At 39.0% G+C, this 23314-nt stretch overlaps 1 protein-coding gene across 2 annotated transcripts in view; it reads left to right on the top strand.

Annotated features, from left to right (window-relative positions):
* The window catches only part of PIWIL4 (piwi like RNA-mediated gene silencing 4), a 69277-nt gene extending 54651 nt beyond the window's left edge, over positions 1-14626 (top strand). For both annotated transcript variants that reach the window (XM_077113232.1, XM_077113230.1), the window contains exons 12-20: positions 692-876; positions 3108-3180; positions 4963-5163; positions 6139-6242; positions 9529-9599; positions 10913-11066; positions 12751-12876; positions 12984-13131; positions 13796-14626. In XM_077113232.1, coding sequence (XP_076969347.1) covers positions 692-876; positions 3108-3180; positions 4963-5163; positions 6139-6242; positions 9529-9599; positions 10913-11066; positions 12751-12876; positions 12984-13131; positions 13796-13912 — 1179 coding nt within the window. In that variant the 3' untranslated portion in view covers positions 13913-14626. The remainder of the gene's footprint in view (positions 1-691; positions 877-3107; positions 3181-4962; positions 5164-6138; positions 6243-9528; positions 9600-10912; positions 11067-12750; positions 12877-12983; positions 13132-13795) is intronic.
* The last annotated feature ends 8688 nt before the right edge of the window (positions 14627-23314 follow it).

The following is a 23314-nucleotide window of genomic DNA, read 5'->3' as shown; positions in this document are numbered from 1 at the left end:
CCAGTATAATGTCCCATCACTTGAGACAAGGAGCTTGTTTTCCTGGTCATCTGGACCTTCCAAGTGTGAGAAATGAGCCGGCATCCTGGTCTCTTCCCTGCTCCTAGATTTAGCTACTCCTAACATAATGTGTATTTTTAACTACACTGTAGGGTTATTACTGATTCCTGAGGTATCAGTGATAAACACTTTCTACATGACATACTTAGATACCTAAAGTAAAGAGACCAAATTGCACAGTCTGCATAGTAAAAGTCATAGGTTCTTAGCACTGGAACGGAACCTCAGAGAACTTTGAACCAAACGTCTTCTTTGAGCACTTTGAGAGCACATGAGGTCAAGGGACTTGCCCAAGGCAGTACAACCAGTGGGAGCAGACCTGGGCTAAGGCAGAGATGCCTCCACTGCCAGCAAGCACATGCATTCTGTTCAGATGTGCGGCGCCCACACCTGCTGACCGTGGGCACGTTGGTCAGCGTCTCTGGGCCTCATTCCTCACACGTACAGTGAGGGATCAAGCTGCGCCAAAGTCAGATTCCATGATGTTCAACAGTTACAGTTTAAGACCATAAAGAGCAAACTGCACTAACTAGTTCTGTGATGACCAACTTGGGCCATCCTGACACTGTCTTTATTTAATTGCTGTCTGAATGAATTCGTTCAATCATTTCATTATCATTATTTTTTTCAGTGTCAACCGGTGTCTGCTGCTGATTGGTCCAAGGATCTGCGAGCTTGCAAGGTTTTAAGTGCCCAGTCTTTGGATAAATGGTTGATTATTTGTAGTAACAGAGCTGAAAATGTGCACGAGAGCTTTCTGAACTGCTTGAGAAATGTTGGAAGTTCCATGGGATTCAATGTGGGCTACCCCAAAATGTGAGACTATGCTGAAAAACATCCCCAGTTTTTTTTTTTTCATGAATTATTTTGGTTTAGTTAGAAGGTAGAAAATAATGGCTGATGTCTCCATAAAAGCTTATCTCAGTAAAGTTTCTTAATATAAAATGCCAAAGAAATAGTTATAAGTAGATGGGATTTGTGATGATTAAATTTTTATAAAGTTAAAATGTATTTTAGATTGGTCTTTTAAAAACTTTTTCACAGTTCCTCTTAGACAAAAGTCTCATTACCTCAAAATCTTTTTAGTAAAAGCTGAGGTATAAATCCTTAATAAATCTATACATTGCCTCCTCATTGTTTCTTAACTCTTTCATGTCAGTTCTTTATAAAACTTAACAGCTAATAGGATATTAAAAAATATAAGTTGCATTTCCTGATTTATTTGATAGATTTTATGTATTAAAATCTAATGTAAAAATAGGTCTGGGGGTGGGCCACGGTGGCTCAGCAGGCAAGAGTTCTCGCCTGCCATACCAGAGACCCGGGTTTGATTCCTGGTGCCTGCCCATGTTAAAAAAAAAAAAAAAGGTCTGAAATAAACTTTCCTGGTTCTGTTATTGTAGCATAAAATCAATCATTTTATTAGTTTTCTTATAAAACCAAGGTCATTTATCTATTCTTTGAACATTTGTTGAATATTTACTGTGTGCTAGATACTATGCCAATTGCTGGGGATGAGAAAAATAAATTGCTTTCAGTTTAATAGGGGACACATATAGATACATACACTCAGAATTAATATTGTTTTGCTTTAGATGAACCATAAAGTCGATCGTGCCTCACTTTATTAAACTTGATATGCTTGGAAAGCATCTTTTTCTTTCTTACAGTGGAGGTGCAGATGTCCTAATTGGCAGGGTGGGAAGTTACTCTTTAACACGTGGTTACTAATTAATTACACTAGCCGAGCAAGCATTGTTGAAAACCACAGATTTTCCAGAAGTCTCATTTTACACCATCGTTTAGAATTCTCCTCTTATCAAACCTCTTAACAAATCACCTGGTTTCGGTTTCACCTGTTCTAATTTCCTTTAACCCACAAGCTAATAAAGCAAGAAAAGATTAACGACAGAAGCCACAGTCAGCCGACTGGAAGCTGGCCTCAAAAGCTCTTCATCACACACAGTCTGTGAGCAAGCCAGTGCCTGTGATCTGTTCTTGGCCTGTTTTATTTGAAAGCCCACATTTTAATCCATGCTTTTGTTCCCCTAAAGTACCCACTTGCCTGTTAGATTTATATGCACAGCTTCTCTCATCTAAACCATTTGCCTGATGATTTTTACAAGGAACGGACAGTAAGACAGCGGCTGAGTCTGCATACTTTCAGAGATTGAATTGGAAAAGCGAGAACATGTAGTTGCTTAAACAATGCTGCAGGTCGTTCAAGTAGCTCAGTAAGAATCAGCAATCAGGGGATAGTTGTCCTGCCACCTGCTGGGTAGGTTTTAAAAGGCTACTGGGCCTTGGGACGGTCCAATCACCCAGCAGCCCTATTCTACATAAAGAAAGTAGACTTATACATGCCTGTGTGTGGAAATTATTTTCTGTAGTCCCTGGTGCCTAACTTGTTAGCATGGTAGATAATGGATAGGGACTTGCTGACCAATTAAGGTAGTTAGCTAGATGTTCCAGACTCTAAACAAGCTGCCACTAAGGAAGAAAAATCTTTTGTGTGAATTATGTAGGTTAACAAAATGTCTTGGTCTTCTTAACCTGATAATTATTGAAAATTTTATTTTAAAATCCCCATGTAACTTCAGTATTAGAGAAGTTTTTTGTTCGTTTTGTTTTTAACATGGGCAGGCATTGGAAAGTATTAGAGAAATTTTAATCCCAGTTTCACCAGAGCCCTGTTACAGGCACTTGATATAATGAGATTTGTGATTTCACATGTTCACTTTCAACCCTTTTTGAATAACAGTATTGCAGGAAGAACAGGTAATTGTAGGAATTCTGTACAATTGAGGAAATTTCATTTTCTGCCAAATTACTTTTTAAGCTAATAAAAATGACTATTAAATGTTTTTGGCATATCCTATAAGGGAAGAAACAATTTTAGACCCCCAAATTTTACATTTTTCTCTAGTGATTTCTCTCTAAAATTGCAACTCTGTTAGGAAAATGCATTTGTGTTATTTCTAATGCCATATGATTGTGTGATATTAAAAAGGAAATTACATAGCTTCAAAATTAATCTTTTTATGTAGCATAAAAGTACAAGAAAATCCAGGTGCATTCCTTAGAGCCATTCAGCAACATGTCAAACCAGATGTGCAGCTGGTAAGTGTTTTTCTCTTTGCAATTGCACATGTTTTGGTGGGAAGATACTTTCAGATGCTGTAAAGAGCCTGTTCTTCATCAAACCTTTATCTACTAGTCTTAGCACCTATTGATAATTCTTGCCTGAATCAGTTATAATTATGATTGCCAAATGGTAGTTTTCTAATTCTACATTTATTAGGTGGCTTTGTCTTAAAAGGAATCACTTTCTGTTCTTTCTGTTTGTTCCTTTATTTGTATCAGCATGAATTCGTAGATTCCTATTTTATTAACTGAGCCATAGCCCATTACGATTATTATTTATTTTGATGCTCAAATTGTCCCTGATTTGCCATTGGGAGCCCCATCCAAGCTGGTTTCTGCATTTTTTGACATGTCCCCATAATTCTTGGAACATTTCCTTACTTTCTGGTATAATATTACAGGCTTATTTTGTGGTCTTGCTGCCCAAGCACTGGAGTCCCAACATTTTTCCAAGGAGTCCTGATCCCTTTTGGTAGAGCATAGTATTTAGAAACCAAGATCTGGGCACTGGGTATATTTATTTGCTGCTGGGGTGTCACTGCCCCAAGCTTTCTCAATGTGCAAATCTAGAAAATAGGTGTATGTGTGTGTCTGTTTATGTATACATCCACATATGTGTGCATACTTGCATCTGTTTTATTACTGTATGTGTGTGTGTATGTATATACATATATATATAAACTGTTCCCCTTTCTGTATTTATACCTCCTTTCTCTGATCATGAGAATCATGGCTCCTGTTGTCCTGCACATATTTGCCTGCTTGCTCCACCCCCTGCGTGTAATCAGTCTCTTTTGGCTGCTTTCTTTTCTTGGTCTCAGCTCCCATCTTTACTTGGCCACTTTCCTTGCATGGCCCCAAACTCAAAGGCTGGAAGGCAGGCAGGCCCCTAAGGCAATTTTGCTAATAATGTTTAAATATTTTCTTCCTCACTGTATATACTTAGGTGTAAATAATTTCAGCCCTTGACATTATGATATTAAATCGCACTATAGGTGAGAAAATTATTGTGTTTTCTCCTGCTAATCATGGCAGTAGTACCTATCTCTTTTATAATTTGGGGGCTTATGAAGAGAGAATACAAGATGGGAAGGAGATGGAATAGACAAGAAGAGTTATTTCAGTTTGATAAATACCTGAAAAGATGTGGGGAAGATGTGGGAACAGTTACAGAGGCAAGCTGGAATTAAACATACCAGAGGACCTGAACTTCCTTCTCTTTTTTTGCCCGCCACATATCCTTACTCTCTACTTCCAGTAATCAAAATGATTTTTTTGTTTGTTTCCTTTTTTGGTTGTCTAGAACTTAGTGGGAAAAACAAAAACATTACAATTTAAGTTAATTTTCCTTTACCCTTTTCTGTGGGTGGGGCTGGAGCACACTGGAAAGCCACAGGAGGTAACTGTAAGAAAAGGGAAAGGCCAGCTGGAGATAGAGCTGGGTTAGAATGGGATTTGAGGAAAGGAGGAGAATAAAATCGGGAGAAAAATGGGAAGGAAGACAAGAGCCCAGGGAGAGGGGAAGGATTGGACTGGGGTCTTACAGAGTGACTGACAGATGTAAAGGCATTTAGGATGGCTCTGATTGTCAGTGGTTTAGAGGCCATTTAAGAGAACTGTAGGCATGTCAGTAGTTGCTTTCTGGGAACATAGGGCCAAAAGGTGTATGGAGGAAAAATCCATGTACTCCTTTTTTTAAAGCACTACCTCTATGCTTTACTAAATTGGTTTTCTCTTCTACCGTGTTTTGTTTTTTAGGTGATGTGTATTCTGCCTTCCAGTCAGAAGAGCTGTTATGATTCCATTAAAAAGTATTTGAGCTGGGACTGCCCAGTCCCGAGCCAGTGCGTGCTTGTTCGGACCCTGAACAGACAAGGGATGATGATGAGTATCGCCACCAGGATCGCCATGCAGATGATCTGTAAACTCGGAGGCGAGCTGTGGGCCGTAGAGATACCTGTGAGGAAGGCGTCACGCTGTACCTTTAAATCAAACAATTATTTTTTGTTTTAAGTAGGAGATATCTTCACATGGTTCCAGAATTTTATATTTGGTTTGCTTGTTGGTTGAGACTCGGCTCTGGGTCCAGTATTAAGCCAGTGCCCGTGGCGTATCCACAAGAAGGCGAGGCACGGGCCCTGCTTTTAAGGAGCTTCAGTTAAGCTGATGAGTTAGAATATTTCTGAAAGGAAGTCAAATTTGGCATAGACTTTAGGGGAACTTGATTTCGAGCCTCCCGGCCGCTAATTTAAAATCCGTGCGCCGTGGTCACGACCTGTGCTTGGGTTCAGCACGGTGCTAATTCTCACAGTGGCCTTACCTCCCCCATGGTGTTTCCCAGAGGTTGGAGAACTGGAATAGCCTGCGATCTGAGTCTCCAAACGGCGGTGGGAACTGAGAAAATCCTCCGATGATAGCCGATAGCCGATAGCCGCTGTGGGAAGAAGGGAGGGGGACGAGAAATGGGGACTGTCTCCCGTTCCTTGACATCTCCCAAGCCAGGCCGGGCGTGGTGACTGCCGCTGCCTTTCCCCGAGGCTCTGGCCGCGTGGGGAGTCCTGGGCACCCTGATCGGTGGGAAATGGAACTTTTCAGATTTCCTCAGCCTAGAGGCAGGAGATAAATGGACTGGTCACTTCCCCAGAATCTATTTAGCTGCTGGTGCCTCTTTCCCACCCCACAGACCATGTCTGTTTTGGACATACAAAGTCTCTTAAGCCAACTGTGTACTGTATTTTCTTCCCTCCACCTTTGTCTCTTTGGTTTCTGATTTGATAATCTGCCTCACCCAGACCTTGATCTCCCCGACTCAAGCTTAACTTAAATAATGTAGTAATTGGGGACAGGTTGTTTTTCTTTGTTTAAACTTCAAATGAAATCATTGTTTGGGCAAATGCTTCATCCCATTAAATCATGAAAACTATAATTTTACAGTTAAAGTCCCTGATGGTGGTGGGTATTGACGTCTGTAAGGACGCACTCAACAAGGCGATGGCGGTGGTTGGATTTGTGGCCAGCGTTAACCCCAGAATCACCAGGTACATTTAAAATTACCCTAATACAGTCTTCAGTAATGTAGTCTATTAGTGGTAGTTTAAGACCATAACTGAAAGGAATGGTTGCTAATCATTTGTTTTAAAATAATCCCATTTTCAATATCATTTAATGTTGTAATATATTCTCATTCCATTTAAAGTATTATTGGTAATCATAAAAAGGTGTTATTGGTAATATTGGGGTAATATGCAGAATCATTAGAAAACTATTTTTGTGCATTTGTCAGGGCAAGCTGTTAGTATATATAATACTCCAACTATATTCCAAAATGATGGACATGCAGAAATTCTTTGGCATTTTATTTCTGAGTGGCTGCCCTGTAGTAGAGCATTTACTTACATACATTGTTTCATGCACTTGAGCTTTGGAATCAGCTTGCCTGGATTTGTGTCTGGAACTGCCACTTATTCTGAGACTGAGGTCTCGTTATTTAACCTCACTGTGCCTCAGTGTTGTGATCTGTAAAATGAGGATAGTAATGGTGCCTATTTCACAGGCAGTTATGGGAATTACACAAGATAAAGTGCTTAGTAAATGCTCAGTACGTACTTTGTTCCTGTTACTGATGCTTACAGACGTTTGATGAGGTCGGTATTTACATAGCTGTTAAAAGCACAGGCAGGATGGATGCCAGGCTCCAACCGACGGTATTCCTGAAAACCCTGAAGAAAACCCAAGGCTCTATCTAAGACCTCTATCTAAAAGTTTTATTTATTAAGTTTAATTTTCAGAAACTTAAAACCTCCAGATTATTCCCACACCAGATAAGCCCTGAAACATAGAGGTATCAGTCTCTCCCAGACATCAGCTAGTTGCCTCCCTGTGCCCCATAATGTCAACACCCCTTTTCAACATGAAGTTAGAATGGTCATTGCCCAAATATCCCTGAAGGTTGAGAGAATGATCAAGAGACGGGGAGGAGCTAAATAGACAAGTTAGGACTTAAATGATTACCACTACTGAACCAGCTATTTCTTTTTAATTTTTAATGTATTAGAACAGCCAGAAGGAAATTCCTGAAATTGTGGAACTGTAATCCATACTGTACTTTGAAATTTGCTCTATAACTACTTGTTAAACTGAATTTTGAAATTTATCACTTTTCTGTATCTATGTTATATTTCACAATTCAAAAAAAAATTTTTTTTTAAATAAGCATAGGCAGGGCTAGGGATACCATGTACCATGTTAACCACTGGCTCATAGTACTCATTAGATTTAGTTAGAATTGTTTCAGTATTTGTAATTAGATGTGTTTTGAGGCTGTAGCAGCTGCTTGCAAAAATGCTTTCTTCCTAGACTTAAGCTATTTGATTTCCCCCATTAAGTTTCTGGTCAGGTATTTATTTATGATTGTGGGAAACAGAAAAAGTAGCAGCATACCTGCATGCCTACAACTTAATTTTATTTTTGTTTGTAAAACTAAGGTCAGCAATGGAAGCATCCTTATAAGAAGTTACCTCCTTCTAGGTAGATTCCCTTTACCAATTATGTATCAGAACTGATTTGAACAATGTAACTGTAACACTTTTTTTGTCCATTCTCAGTGTGTGTAGAAACAGTTAACAAAGGAGGAAGCACCTCCCTTGGTTCTAAGAGCCCATGAAACCAAATATCCACTGGCCTATAGGTTTAAACATACCAGTGATAAATCACCACTTCCTCAATATAACCACAGCATCTGGCAAGTTTATGTGGTGAACTGGTAAACTGGAGATTGTATCCACACTCTGCCCCCAACTTTTGAGGAAGGCTCCCAATGCAGTTAAGAACTCTGGAATGAAAGATTCAGTGACATGTATTTCTTCATGTACGTCAACCTCTTTCAGATGACAAAAATAGATTGCTGAGTGTTCTAGTTTGCTAGCTGTCGGAATGTAATGTACCAGAAATGGAATGGCTTTTTAAAAGGGGAATTTAATGAGTTGCTAGTTTACAGTTCTAAGACCAAGAAAATGTCCAAATTAAAACAAATTATAGAAATGTCCAATCAAAGGCATCCATCCAGGTAAAGATACCTTGGTTCAAGAAGGTCGATGAAGTTCAGAGTTTCTCTCTTAAGTGAGAAGGCACATGGTGAACTCAGTCAGGGCTTCTCTCTCATCTGGAAAGGCACATGGTGAACACGGCATCATCTGCTAGCTTCTTCTCTCCTGGCTTCCTGTTTCATGAAGCTCCCCAGGAGGCATTTTCCTTCTTTATCTCCAAAGGTCGCTGGCTGGTGGACTCTGCTTCTCGTGGCTATGTCGTTCTGCTCTGCTCTCTCTGAATCTCTCTCATTCTCCAAAATGTTTCCTCTTTTATAGGACTCCAGAAACGTATCAAGACCCACTCAAATGGGTGGAGACATGTCGTCACCTAGTCCAGTTTAACTCTTGGTTAAATCACATCTGCAGGAAGATGATCTGATTACAGTTTCAAACATACAGTATTGAATAGGGATTATTCTGCCTTAATGAAATGGGATTTAGATAAAAACATGGCTTTTCTAGGGGACATACATCCTTTCAAACCAGCACACCAAGCTTATGTGAGATCCATGTTATGTATGTTCCTTAACCAAGCATATTGGTTAGCATAGATTGAGTTGAATCTCAGTTCTAACTGTGTTGTTATTATGGCATAGATTGAGAGAAATGGAGTAATAATATTGGTGCATATCACAAAGTCACAGTCTTCTTTTTCCAAGTGCTTTTACTTAATTGCTTCTGAAATATAAATCAGTTAGTCAAGTAAAACTTACCTATGGATATGGAAGTTTATGCTTGAGAATGTCTTATTAACATCTTGAAAGTAGAAGATCTGCTAACTTAATAAATTCCTTCATAATAGTATAGTAGTCTCTATCAGTGGTTACTGTGTGCCAAACACTGTGCTAAATACTTTATATTATCTAATTTAATTTTTACAACAACCCAATGAAGTAGTTACTATCTTACAAATCTCCTTCTACCTAAGAGGAAGCTAAGGCTTAAGGGTCACACAGCAAAGTCTCACAGCTGGTGAGTGTGACAGCCAGGATTTGAATCAAGATATGTCTGTGGCCAACCACTATGTTTTAATTTCTCTTTTAAATAAATTCCTGGCATATTTTTGGGATGGGGGTGGGGTGGGAAGAGGAAGCTTTCTAATATAATTGTGACCATATAGCGTATACAAAATTATGAGCATCGATTTTCATTCATAATGTCTATTTTTAAATTTAATATTGTTCCATAGTTATTATTCAGTATTGAAGTTGAACTCTTTGTGGTTTGCTTCCTTTAGGTGGTTTTCCCGCTGTATCCTCCAGAGAACGCCAAGTGATATCGCAGACTGCTTAAAAGTTTTCATGATCGGTACTAAAAACAGAGCAGTGTGGGTGGGCTCCAGGCACACAGTCCCTTCAGACCCAAAGGTCACGTGCCTGCAGCTCGCCAAGCCTGCAGGTGGCAGTTGTCAGCCGTCAGAGCTCCCCAGATTGTTGTGCTGGCTTGGGGAGGGGGGTTTAGGCTACCTAGAATTGACATTTGTCAGTGTGTGAGACAGAACGTCGTGGCTGCTGGCGGCTCTGGCAAGCACCTTGAAAGCCCAAAGAAACTCACCTGGAGGAATTAGGCTGATGATGACAAAGCAGTGCTAAGTTTGGAAATAGGGACGCCTTTAGGATTGAGAGGGAGATGGTAACGGATAAAGCACGGCATAGCGGGGGAAGACAGGAAGGCAGTGGACAAGGAAGGGTGCCCTCTCCGTGGGACGCGTCTCCTTACCAGCCCTGGCCCAGCTCTCACTTTGCCACTCATGAACAGCGTGACAGGCGCGAGTCGCTCCCTTCTTCATCTCCATTTTCCCATCCGTAAACTAGGGGGTCAACGGGGAGGGATTGTACATTTTTTTTCCTAAAAAAAAAGGGTATTTGGTGATATGTGTTTTATTAGGCTTATACATATGATTATTTTCTCTCAAAGTGAATTGCCTGGACAGTTAACTCTTCTAAAACGATTATGCAATATTATACATTAAAAGGATTATGGCATCATATTAGTTTATTCCCTCACTTTAAAATCTTGTAGTTTTTTAGCAGTTGTTATTAAAAGTTTCTCTTGGGTAGGACTTACTGACTGGTCTCTGCTTTTTAGCCGGTTTATAGCTAGAGTGGGTGGAAATGTTTTCAGAGTTCATATCATCAGGGAGAACTGGGATCTAATTGGGTGAGTCAGCGTGAAGAAATGTTTGCAAGGGGGCAGCCAACTCATTTTCTTGTTTTCATATTTATGCTCATTAGGGAAGAAACTGACATAAATCTGTCCAGTCTAAATCTGTTGAAAGAATATAAGAAACTAAATTGGTATTAATTTGGTTTGGGGGATTTTGTGTCTGTTGCGTGAGCTAAATTTTAATTTGTTGCTTAAGTATTAAAATTTTACTGAAGAGACATGCTAAGTTGACTATATCATGCCACAGAAACAAACCACTACGATTCCTCAAATAGCAGAGATGAAGGAATGCACTCATTTTTACATTATTTCAAAGTACAACCCAAACTAGGCACTGCTGTATTTTACAGTGATCCTGAATAGCAAACTTACTTGAACATTGAAATATATGCAAATTTTATTCTTTGTTGGCAATGGACAAGTTATTCTTCTCTTACTAATACTAAATTCTGCAGGAGCACTCAAAAAATGGTACAATTACAACCATGGTTTGCCAGCACGAATTGTTGTGTACCGTGATGGTGTGGGGGATGGTCAGCTAAAAACAGTTCTAGAGTATGAAATTCCACAGCTGCTGAGCAGTGTGACAGAATCCAGTGCAAATCCCAGGTACTACATATTGTTCTTTCCACCACACTCCCAATAATTGCACATTCAACTGTAACTGTTAAACACAACTATATCTTGTGTGTGTGTTTTTTTTTTTCATGCAATTAAGTTTCTCTGTTTCTGCATCATGTGAGTATAGGTGGATGGGTTTTCCCTATTTTTGAGAGCAGTTGGGATGATCTGATATTAATAGTGTGGATTGTATAAGCTTTGGGGGTGCTGAGTGGGGGCCCCCAGAGAAAGGCAAGTATCCTCTGGAGAAGCTGATGCTGAAATTCAGCAGAAAGCCTGCAGGGCTGCTGACAGGTGATGACATTTCATACATATTAATATGCCCTGGGAGAAAACAAGCTGTGGTTGCAAATTCAAGGCTCAAGTCGACACACGGGGCAAAGCGCCTGAATGGCAGGTCCAGATGTGCAGTTAAAGTCTAGGGGAAGTGCTGAAAATGGTGCAAGTGCAATGAAAGCTGACCTCAGCTTTGGAAATGTGACCACCTTAAATACCACATTGCTCTTTTGCCACATTTCTAGAATCGGCATTTCAGTATGGAACTCTCCTAAGTGATTACGTGAAGCAGCAAGTGCAAGAAAAATAATAGAAATGGAAAATGGGGGAGGATCATAATCTTAAGTCTGCTGCTTAAAATACTGGGAAAGCTCCTTATTCCAAGCAGTGCACAGGCTCTGTCTCTGGGAGCGCCCCAGCCACTGGGCCTTTGACACGCTTGGTACAGCCACAAGTAACAGAGGAGCAAAGTCTTACCCCAGTTACTGTCAGAGAGGAGGGAAAGCCCGATAGCTGGATGCCAGTGTCACCTTCGGCACCCCCAGACTGTCAGAGTTCCCCAAAATGTCTCTCTCTGCTGATTTCAAGTAAATGAATCATGATATTTAGTATCATGAGTATGCAGTTTAGGGATGCAGGAGTACATTTAGCAGCTGAAGTACTGAGGAGTTTCTTGCATTCTAATGTCAAAGATAAAATTTTTCAACATTAAGCACACTAATAATGAAATTTTAAACATAACTAAAATGCTTAAAGATAATTGTCACACTGAGCCTTGCATCCCTGAGGCGCCTTCCACATCAGTGTGTATTTGGACTTGGCTTTGGTGTTACCCAACATTGACTTTAATTAACACTTGGATATTGACTATCAGGACAAAATGGATATTCAGTCCATGCATCCATCCCAGGCATGAGTTTCGCATGATCCAGAAGGGATGATATGAGGAATAAGAGGAACTCATGATTCTTCCTTTGATACTGAGAAATAATTTGAGAGGAAGATGGCAGGTGAAAATAGGGTGACTTTTGCTAAAAGCAAAACAACAAAATCTTCTGTCTATATATAATTCAGATAATCATTCTTCAGAGGTGGTAATTGGGGTCACTGTCTTACTAACCATCTCTGCTCCCATCTTATAAAATAGACAAATGACTAGACATACCACACATCTGTAACAAATGAGGAAAATCTCTAATGAAAAAATTGTATGTCTCTTAGGGAGGAGGGATTTAAGGTAATTTTTTATTTATTTGTTTTGCAGTGTTTTTTTAATGAACTTCTGTCTTTATTTCATTTTCAAAAAAAAAAACTAAAAAACAAATATTAAAAACTAAGTAGAAAGCTGCTGGCTTAGCTTTTGCTCCCTTCTCACCTTTTGCCTCTCTGTCCCCAGCTCCAAACTGTCGGTGATTGTGGTCAGGAAGAAGAGCATGCCACGATTCTTTACAGAAATGAACCACGCTTTACAGAACCCACCACTTGGCACTGTCGTGGATTCAGAAGCCACACGTCCTGATTGGCAAGTACCAGTGAAAAGCAAAAATAAAAATCTTCAAAGTGTGCTGTGTAGGGTTAGCCTCACTGTGTTTGCCTTCCTTCCCATATTCATTCTCTTTCTTCCCTCAGGTATGACTTTTACTTGATCAGCCAGGTCGCCAGAAAGGGAACCATTAGTCCCACGTATTATAATGTCATCTATGACGACAACTGCTTGAAGCCAGACCACATGCAGAGACTTACGTTCAAACTGTGCCACCTGTATTACAATTGGCCGGTGAGTAAAAGCTTGTTCTTACATGAAAAACATTATGTAAGTACTGAAGATTCCCGCTTAGGAATTGTCAGCCAATTCGCTTACCCAATGCCTAACTTTGCACAAACGAGGAATGAATGAATGACCCATTAAACCCATAGTGGCAGTAACTGTCTGTCATGAAGCAAAATAGCAATGACTATTATATATTAAATATTCATACATTAATAGAGGACCTTTATGTACATCATTTTATACAAGCCTCTGAGGAAATCAGGGTAAATCCTGTTATTTCCATGTGACATATGAAGACGTTGAAGGTAACTTGGATATTGTGCCTGGTGGCCTGTCCTGTATTCCTGTGCACTGGACTGAGAGCTACTTCACAGTCCAAAGTCAGGGTTTGCTCTCAGTCCCTTGGAGCCTCAGGTCCTCGGAAGCTTAGATTAGCCCTAATGGTTCTGAGCTCCAGGAAGCTGCACTAGCCCTCCACCCTATCTTGCCCAGTGATTTTAAGTTTCAAGTGAGCAGGGTTGTCCTTTGTTGGTTGAGTTTAATTATTGTTCACTCAGAAACACACGATATTGTATAAGTAACCACTAGCTGAAAAAAGCTCAGAAAAAATCACTTTGTCTGCAGAACAAGTTATCCTCTTAACGTTTATCAATGTTTTTTCCCCTCTCAGGGCTTGATCAGTACCCCAGCTCCATGTCAGTATGCACACAAGCTGACCTTCCTGGTGGCACAAAGCATCCATAAAGAACCGAGCTTGGAATTAGCCAACTCTCTCTTCTACCTGTGATGGAAGAGCCATGGGTCACTAGATGAAGAATCCAAGGACTGTTTGGATTACTTTGTACATGTCTACCAGATGCTCAGGGTCGTGACTGGGGAAAAGGGATCGAGTTTTGTTTTAATTTCTGAAACAAACGAATAACCATCTGAATCTGAACTAGTTCAGATTAAGTGGTTTGTTATTTTATTTTATAGTCATATGCATGGGACAAATTATCATTGTTGTATCTAATTCACTGTTAACGAATTCGACAAATAAGTAAGAAAATAAGTAAGTGTTTGCATGATGTTTCCATGGTAGGTGAATGGGAGCTAATTCCCATCCTAAATTTTCCAGAGGCTTTCTTAAACAATGTTGTACAGCAGTTTGCAGAGTGGTTTAAGTAGTTATTAGAAAATAAAGAAAATTGAGAGCATCACATATGCTTATTGTTATTTTAATTTTGGGTTGAGTTACATGTGATCCTTATTAGTTGAGTGTTTTTAGCAAAGGCTCTTACTGGCCCAAATCACTATCATTGTGAGTCACACTTATAGAACTGAACTTGTTATTTGCTTACTTGATGGGATTTTATTTCCCTTAATAGCATCTGCGCTCAGGATTGCATGGAGAAAACAGAAGCCATCAGAAGTGAACTTGTCCAGACTGCCTCTGCGTCTACCCCCTAGGGATGGTCTGTGCCTGTAGACTCTGCCCTTCCCTTGTTATAAATAAACTGAGTCTGTGCTCCTGAGTAAGGCTCTCCACCTGTGTCCTAAATCCCATTCCCTCTGACCTGAAGGATGCTGTCCTGGCAATTTTCCCCTTCTGAATGATCAGTATTTCCAATTGGCATTATTTATATGCTATTTCTCCCATCTTAAAAAAACAAGCATAAAACCGTTGCTCCCTTTTACCATGGAACTTCTTAAAAGGATCATCTGTGCCTGATGTATACAACTTTACATTTCAATCAGAATTTCACCACAACCATTACATCAAAATCTACTACACCAATGACCTCCACTTTGCTAATTTTGATAGTTAGCTCAGCCTTCATCTCATTTCACCTCTGCATTTGACCCAAGTGATCAACCCCTTCATCTCAAAATTCTCTCTCCTGGTTTTTCTCATACTGCATTGATCACAGCTTAAGTCTCTTCTGGTTTCTCCTTACCTTCTCCTTTTCACATTGGAATGCCCCAGGAGCGAGAATAATGCTATTTGTGAAAGATATTTTGAGGAAGGGATGATTAGAGTTCAAACGCTACTTGCAGAGGAGCAATTACCTGGAGGGCTGCAGAGGAGGAAAGCAGGTGGTGAGGCAGGGTGGGGCAGGGAGGAGCCAGCCATGGAGTCCAATGCAGAGGTGATGTAAGGTGGCACTGAAATCATTCTTCTCTTGATTGAGAGCTCTCTCCAGGCCTAGGAGGAATCGATCCAATGTGGGTCCATTCTAGTAATAGTAATGGCATCCACTCACATGGCAGGAGGGCAGATGGGGTTATTATGTTCCAGGCACATGCCAAACCCTTTACATGCAAAGGTTCTTTTGATCCTCACCACACTCTGTGACTTAGGGGCACTGTTGTGACCTTTTGAACACGTTACAGATGGTAAAACTGAGGAGCAAAGATGCTGTGTGGCTCACAGAGTTTTTGTCCTCAGGTTGGTTTGACTCCAAAACCTGTGAGATGAACCATAAGACTTTACTGCCTCGTTGATTTAAACTTTTCTCCCAGAGTATGATGGAGTGCCTTATGTGAATTAAAGCCAGCATTACATAGCAACTCCTGGGAAACAAGGCACTCTGTAAATCTAGAGTGATGCTTTGTTTTTGTTTCTGTATTGCTGATGATGTTGTTTTCTTCCTTCAAAGCCCAGAGATGATTTAAAGCCCTGCCACTTAATGAGCTGGCTTATATAAATCCACATGCAGTGATTTTATTAGTTAATGAGAGGTGTGTATGAGATGAGAGGCACCCTTTTACCCATCAAGAGATGCCCAAGTTAATGGCTCGTTACTATTTTACCCCACCAGGGGGCACACAAGGACCATAGTTCGACAGAGCCCTCCACCTTTGAAGTGAGGGTGTAGTGCCGCAGATAGTGGGCAAATGGTCAACCTCACGAAACTCGCAGAAGGCAACGTGAGATTAGGAGAATCTTTGAGCTCTAGTTCCAGCATTTTAGCTGCGGAATATGATTCCTGCCCTGCTCTGGCACTCATCTGTAACATGAGATGGACTCATCATATTGGACTACGCCAGTATTGTTCAGCCTTAAAATCATTAGAACTTCCAACTTTTTTAATTTTTTAAGTTTTTTAAAAAAGAGATGTCTAGGCTCACCCCAGAAATAGTGATTTAATTGGTCTTAGATGAGGCCTAATTCAAATCCACGTGATTCTGATGTTCATTAGGACTACCAGTCTAGCTAACACACCTGAGACCCATTCCAACTCTTATGTGACTGCCGCTGCCACCTGCATTTTTCCATTTTTCTTATTAAAGGTCCTTAAGACAAAAGGGAATTCTGCTCCAGAATTCAGGGCAGCACTGGGTTTAATTCCCAGAACACTACTTACTGTGTAACCTTGGGCAACTTACTTAACCTCTCTGAGCTTCAGAGTATCTATTGTAAAGATAGCTCACAATATCAGCACCATAAGATTGTTGAAAGGATTAGAAATAACAAATAAAAAAGGAATATGGCTTTAATGACACTACCATATTATTACACATGAGGAGAGTTGAAAAAATCAAATGATGTAATTTAGTTAGGAAATACTTATATGTGCCTATGAGTCAGGCACTGTGCTAGGTGCTGAGTTCTACAATCTGCTTTAGGGAAGGCTTAACTAGACAGCACCACCACCTGCAAAACACAGCCATCCCTTTTCTAAACTCTTGATTATTCTCTTAAGTAGTAGATTTACCTCTAGATATATGCAGTCTACCACCTGCTGTTTTATGGAGAAGGGTTTTTGGTTTGCTGTCATTTTGAGGAGGTGGGGGAGGGAGGAGCCAGAGGCCAGAAGTCAGGGGGAATTGGAGGAGAAAGGGAGGCGTCATCATGCAGCAGGAAGGCGCAGGAGCCCAAGAACTGCTGCCCAGTCAGAACACAGCTGACCTGGGAGGAAGCAAGTCTTCCAGCCTCTGAAACTGTGAGCCACTAAATTCCTGCTGTTTAAGCCATTTTGAAGGGGAAGATGGTGGAGGCCTAAAGAATTTTTCACTGACTCAAGTACCTTCCAATTTATTATTGAAACTATTACTTAATTTTAAAATTATAAAAATATTGAATGTACATTATGGATTATTTGGAGAATACAAAAAAAAAGGGTAAAGAGGTAGGAAAAAACATACCAATACAGCCCCTATCCAGAAGTATACACTGTCTACATATCGATATGTAATTTCTCCGGTCCTTTAGCTATACCATTTATATAATTTTATGAAATTCCTTTTTCTACATAACATTATGGTATAAGTATGTTTTTATTTTATTAAAACTTTTTAAGCATAATTTTAATGCGTCTATAATATTGTACTGTACATTTATAACAATTTGTATCTCTAGTTCATCTTTGCTATAAAAATGTGACAAAGTTTTTCGTTGTTGTTTTCAGTATTTGGAATTGTTTCCTTAGGTTAAATTCCTAAAAGTGAAATTGTTACTGGAAATGGCCATGGATTCTTTTGCCCAGCGTGCTTCTTTGAAAACCAGGTTTCAAAGAAGGAAGGAGTTTCTTACTAGGCACATAGTAGGAGAGCAGACGGTCTCTCTGCCCAAAATCTGTCTTCCCGAATTGCAGTAATTCTGATAGTTTTATTAGAGAAAAAGGTGGGCAGGGTTAGAATAATGCGCACAGTGGCCCCGGATGGTGGAATTAGAGGTGGTCTAATTGCGCATGCGCAGATTGATGCCATGGTTGTCACAGAACATCTGCAAGAACACAGAGGAATGAGGTACAGGTGACTTGTAGGTGAAAGTCTAAGCTACTGTGCATGTCAGGTGGGCCCACTTTGGGTAGATCCAGTCTCGGTTATCAAGATAACTTTGGACTTGGGGTGGGTTAGTTCTGGGCTGATCCCAGACCCTTCATTAACAAACATAAGGGACTGTTCTTAGTGATTACAAGACTCTAAAGTTGAAAAACTGGATACCTAGGTACAAATGAAGGTTAGTCACAAGGGACAGAAGACAAGGGCTATAAACCATCAGAGATCAAGGCAGCTGCATTACAATTTAGAGATTTCAGGAGTCTCCCTCTGTCTACTCCAATATACCAGAAAGCAAAAAGGAGTATCTATATAACGATTCAGTAAACAAAATCATCCCTTAAATCCTGATTTCTCAGTTACAAAATTAGTGAGTCAAAAAATTGGACTACATTTAAAGTGCTTGTTAAATATTGCTAATTTTTAAAAATGCAATGTTGTTATATACTCTCAAAGTGGTACTCTTAAACATACTCATTTAAAAAATTGCTAATATGGTTAATGTTAGAAAGTTTCATGTTTTAATTTGTATTTATTTAATTGTTAGTAAAAAAAAGTATTCTAAAATGTTTATTAGTCATTCATATTTTGGGGTTGTGTTTTTCTTGTCAACATCTGTGAAGCCTTTTATTACAAATTTGTCACATTTTTGTAAATATGTCTCCAGTTTACTATGTGCTTTTAAATTTTATTCTGCTCTTTTAACAGACATTTAAAGTTTATACATTCAAATTGCCTGTTCCTCTGAGCTTTTGAAAGCAGAGTTGGGATTTGAAAGCTAGAAAATCTGTCTCTGTCAAGAGATTTGAGAAATAGTATGTGATTTTAATTTCCTTTCATTTAACTCAGTAAATTCATCTAGATTATATTTTTGCTTTGTTTTTATTTTATATATATATTTTTTATTTGTAGTATTTTATAGATTATATTTTAATGTGAAGTGAGGATCTTGAACTTTTTTTTCTAAATAATTATATAAAAAAAAGATGGATATAAAAGAATCTAGTAGATGGGGTACAAGGGCAGTTCAGTGGTAGACTTCTCCTCTGTCATGCCGTAGACCTGGGTTCAATTCTCAGCCCATGCACTTCCCCCCAAAATAAAGAAATTCAACAAATGGTGCTGCTATAATGGGACAGTTGTATGGAAAAAGAATGGAATGTGACCCCACCATACAGCACACACACAAAGAAAGAACCTAGTAGAAATCCTAAAAATGAAAAATCAGATCATGAAATAAAAATCTGAATGGATTTCTCAAACAGTAGAATAAAAACAGATGTACAGAGAATTAATGAATCAGAAGACATGTTTTAGAAAATTACTAAAATGCAGTCCAAAGAAGTAGACATAAAGTGTAAAATGTCCACCACTCCACCATGCATTTGGTAGTTCCACAAGAGAAAGAATTTCCAGAGAACATCAGAGCAGATGGATGTAATTTTTCAAAAAATTAATACCTAGGAATGTTCTAAAAGCTAAACATACATTCTTTTTTATTTTTTCATGGGCAGGCACCGGGAATCAAACCCAGGTCTCCGGCATGACAGGTGAGAATTCTGCCTGTTGAGCCACCATCGCACCACCCTGAACATACATTCTTTTTTTTTTTTTTTTTTTTTTTTTTTTTTTAATTTTTTTTTATTAATCAAAAAAAAAGAAAAGAAATTAACACAACATTTAGAAATCATTCCATTCTACACATGCACTCAGTAATTAGTATCATCACATAGATGTATGATCATCATTTCTTAGTACATTTGCATCGATTTAGGAAAAGAACTAGCAAAACAGCAGAAAAAGATATAGAATGTTAATATAGAGAAGAGAATTAAAATAATAATACTAATAAAATATATATATATAAAAAGGAAAAAGAAAAAAACAAAAACAAAAGATACAAACACACAAACAAACAAACAAAAAACCATATTTCAGGTGCAGCTTCATTCAGTGTTCCAACCTAGTTACATTACACTTAGGTATTATTGTGCTGTCCATTTTTGAGTTTTTGTATCTAGTCCTGTTGCACAGTCTGTATCCCTTCAGCTCCAATTACCCATTATCTTACCCTGTTTCTAACTCCTGCTGGTCTCTGTTACCAATGATATATTCCAAGCTGATTCTCGAATGTCGGTTCACATCAGTGGGACCATACAGTATTTGTCCTTTAGTTTTGGGCTAGACTCACTCAGCATAATGTTCTCTAGGTCCATCCATGTTATTACATGCTTCATAAGTTTAGTCTGTCTTAAAGCTGCATAATATTCCATCGTAGGTATACGCCACAGTTTGTCTAGCCACTCGTCTGTTGATGGACATTTTGTCTGTTTCCATCTCTTTGCAATTGTAGATAATGCTGCTATAAACACTGGTGTGCAAATGTCCGTCTGTGTCTTTGCCCTTAAGTCCTTTGAGTAGATACCTAGCAGTGGTATTGCTGGGTCGTAATCCATTCTGCCATTCTATGTCTTTTGATTGGGAAATTCAGTCCATTAACTTTTAGTGTTATTACTGTTTGGATAATATTTTCCTCTACCATTTTGGCTTTTGTATTATATATATCATACCTGATTTTCCTTCTTTCTACACTTTACTCCATACCTCTCTCTTCTGTCTTTTTGTTTCTGACTCTAGTGCTCCCTTTAGTATTTCTTGCAGAGCTGGTCTCTTGGTCACAAATTCTCTCAGTGACTTTTTGTCTATAAATGTTTTAATTTCTCCTTCATTTTTGAAGGACAATTTTGCTGGATATAGGAGTCTTGGTTGGCAGTTTTTCTCTTTTAGTAATTTAAATATATCATCCCACTGTCTTCTAGCTTCCATGGTTTCTGCTGAGAAATCTACACATAGTCTTATTGGGTTTCCCTTGTATGTGACAGATTGTTTTTCTCTTGCTGCTTTCAAGATCCTCTCTTTCTCTTTGACCTCTGACATTCTAACTAGTAAATGTCTTGGAGAACGCCTATTTGGGTCTATTCTCTTTGGGGTGCGCTGCACTTCTTGGATCTGTATATTTAGGTCTTTCATAAGAGTTGGGAAATTTTCAGTGATAATTTCTTCCATTAGTTTTTCTCCTCCTTTTCCCTTCTCTTCTCCTTCTGGGACACCCACAACACGTATATTTGTGCGCTTCATATTGTCATTCAGTTCCCTGATTCCCTGCTCAAGTTTTTCCATTCTTTTCCCTATAGTTTCTGTTTCTTTTTGGAATTCAGTTGTTCCATTCTCCAGTTCACTAATTGTAGCTTCTGTCTCTTTAGATCTACCATTGTAGGTATCCATTGTTTTTTCCATTTTTTCTTCTTTGTCCTTCACTCCCACAAGTTCTGTGATTTGTTTTTTCAGATTTTCTATTTCTTCTTTTTGTTCAGCCCATATCTTCTTCATGTCCTCCCTCAATTTATTGATTTGGTTTTTGAAGAGTTTTTCCATTTCTGTTTGTATATTCAGCATTAGTTGTCTCAGCTCCTGTATCTCATTTGAACTATTGGTTTGTTCCTTTGATTGGGCCATATCTTCAATTTTCCGAGCGTCATCCATTATTTTCTGCTGGTGTCTGGGCATTTGATCAGATTTCCCTGGGTGTGGGACCCAGCTGGTTGAAAGGTTTTTCTGTGGAATCTCTGGGCTCTGTTTTTCTGTTCCTGCCCAGTAGGTGGCGCTTGTGGCGGTCGTTTGTCTGCAGGGCAGTCGCCCGGGAAACCGCGCGTGGAGGCGGGGGACGCTGGCCGCAGCTTGGGGGATTGCCGGTCCAAATTGCCCAGCTGGCCCGAGACGCCAAGCGTGACGGGAGGGCCCCACTATCCAATGTTCCCAGTCAGACCGGGGAGCCACGTGCGTGGAGGGGACCCCAGTCGCCAGCCGCCCCAGCCGGGAAAACGTGCACCCCTCGGGTATCTCACCGCAGTGGATTCTCCCTACCCGTTCAGCCGTTCCAGAATGGGGTACGCTGTCTTTTTGGTCTCTGTCGTGACTCCGGGAGCTGTTTTGTATTGTTTCTGTTTCTTTAGTTGCTTTTCGGGAGGAGGAACTAAGACCCGCACGTCTTACTAAGCCGCCATCTTCTCCGGAAGTTCTGAACATACATTCTTAATATGAAAAGAAAAATCACAAGTAGGATAAATAAGAAAGTGTCATACTAATACCTTGTGATAGAATAGTAGAACATCAGATATAAAAAAAAAGCCCCCAGGGAAGAAATGCAGACTGCCTGCAAAGAAATAATTAGATTGCTTTGGGCTTCAAAATGTGAGAATAGTTGAGAGAAAATGCAATAATATATTTAAGGTCCTGTAAAAAAAGAATAATGAAGCTAGTAATCTCTGTGCAGCTAAATATTTTCAAGAATGAGTGAAAAATCAACTTCAAGTGCAATAAGAGAGTTTAATGCCCACGCACCCCTGTTAAAAGCACTACTGAAGAATATACTTCAGCAAGAAGGAAAATAAACCCATTGAATAAAGCAAGGATGCACAAAGAAATCAGTAAAATATATTGTAAATCTAAATAAGTGATGGTCGTTTATAAAACATATTTTGTTCCGACTGAAAGGGTTAGAATTTTTTTACCGGACAACAATAACATAATATGCATAACTCAGAGCATGTTCAAGTCCGTATCTTGTTAGGAAGGAGTTTACACATATAACTTTCCATTCGGTTAGAAGAGAAAGTTAAAGATGCGTATGGTTATCTTCTATAAGAATAAAAACACAATCCATAACTTTGGATTCAGTGGGAAGGGAAAAAAGCAAATAAAGAAAGTCGTCAGTTCAATAGAGGACAAAAGAGAAGAGGAGAGGAAGCAAAGGAAAAACCCACCACCGCATACTTCTCTTATATGTTTATATGTACATATATGTAATGGTGTCTATCCATTCAAAAATATAATTCATCTTAATAGATGTAAAAATAACCCTAACTATAAGTGGGCACTAGGAGAGTGACTCTAAAAATAAATCTAGCTATACTTTGTATATGTCACACCTAAAATGAAACAACATAGAAAGTTAAAACAAATAGGAAAAGATACATTGTATTGATAACCAAAATAAAGGTAGGACAGCAATATCCATATCTAACAAAATAGAACTTAAGGCTAAAAATAGGAATATTACATAATTATAAAAGCAAATAAAAACTAGGAATATTACATATTTATGAAAGTAAATAAAAACAAGGAGATATAACAATCATGAATAGCTTTGAAAAGCAAAAAAAAAGAAGGCTGAAAGAATTACTAAGAGAAATGTACCAATTTCTTTAATCTACAATTAAAAGAGGAAGCATCCACATAGATCTCTCAGAAATTGATTTAAAAAAATACAAAAATCACTAGAAATTATATGATTGTTTGAAAAAACTGTTGGCAAGCATGATTTAATGATAGGCACAAAGCATATTTTCCACAAATTCGAAATAAT

The sequence above is a fragment of the Tamandua tetradactyla genome, chromosome 8, assembly GCF_023851605.1.
Source record: "Tamandua tetradactyla isolate mTamTet1 chromosome 8, mTamTet1.pri, whole genome shotgun sequence".
Lineage (NCBI taxonomy): Eukaryota > Metazoa > Chordata > Mammalia > Pilosa > Myrmecophagidae > Tamandua > Tamandua tetradactyla.
The sequence above is the reverse complement of the archived record's forward strand: the minus strand, read 5'-3'. Positions and strand labels throughout refer to the sequence as shown.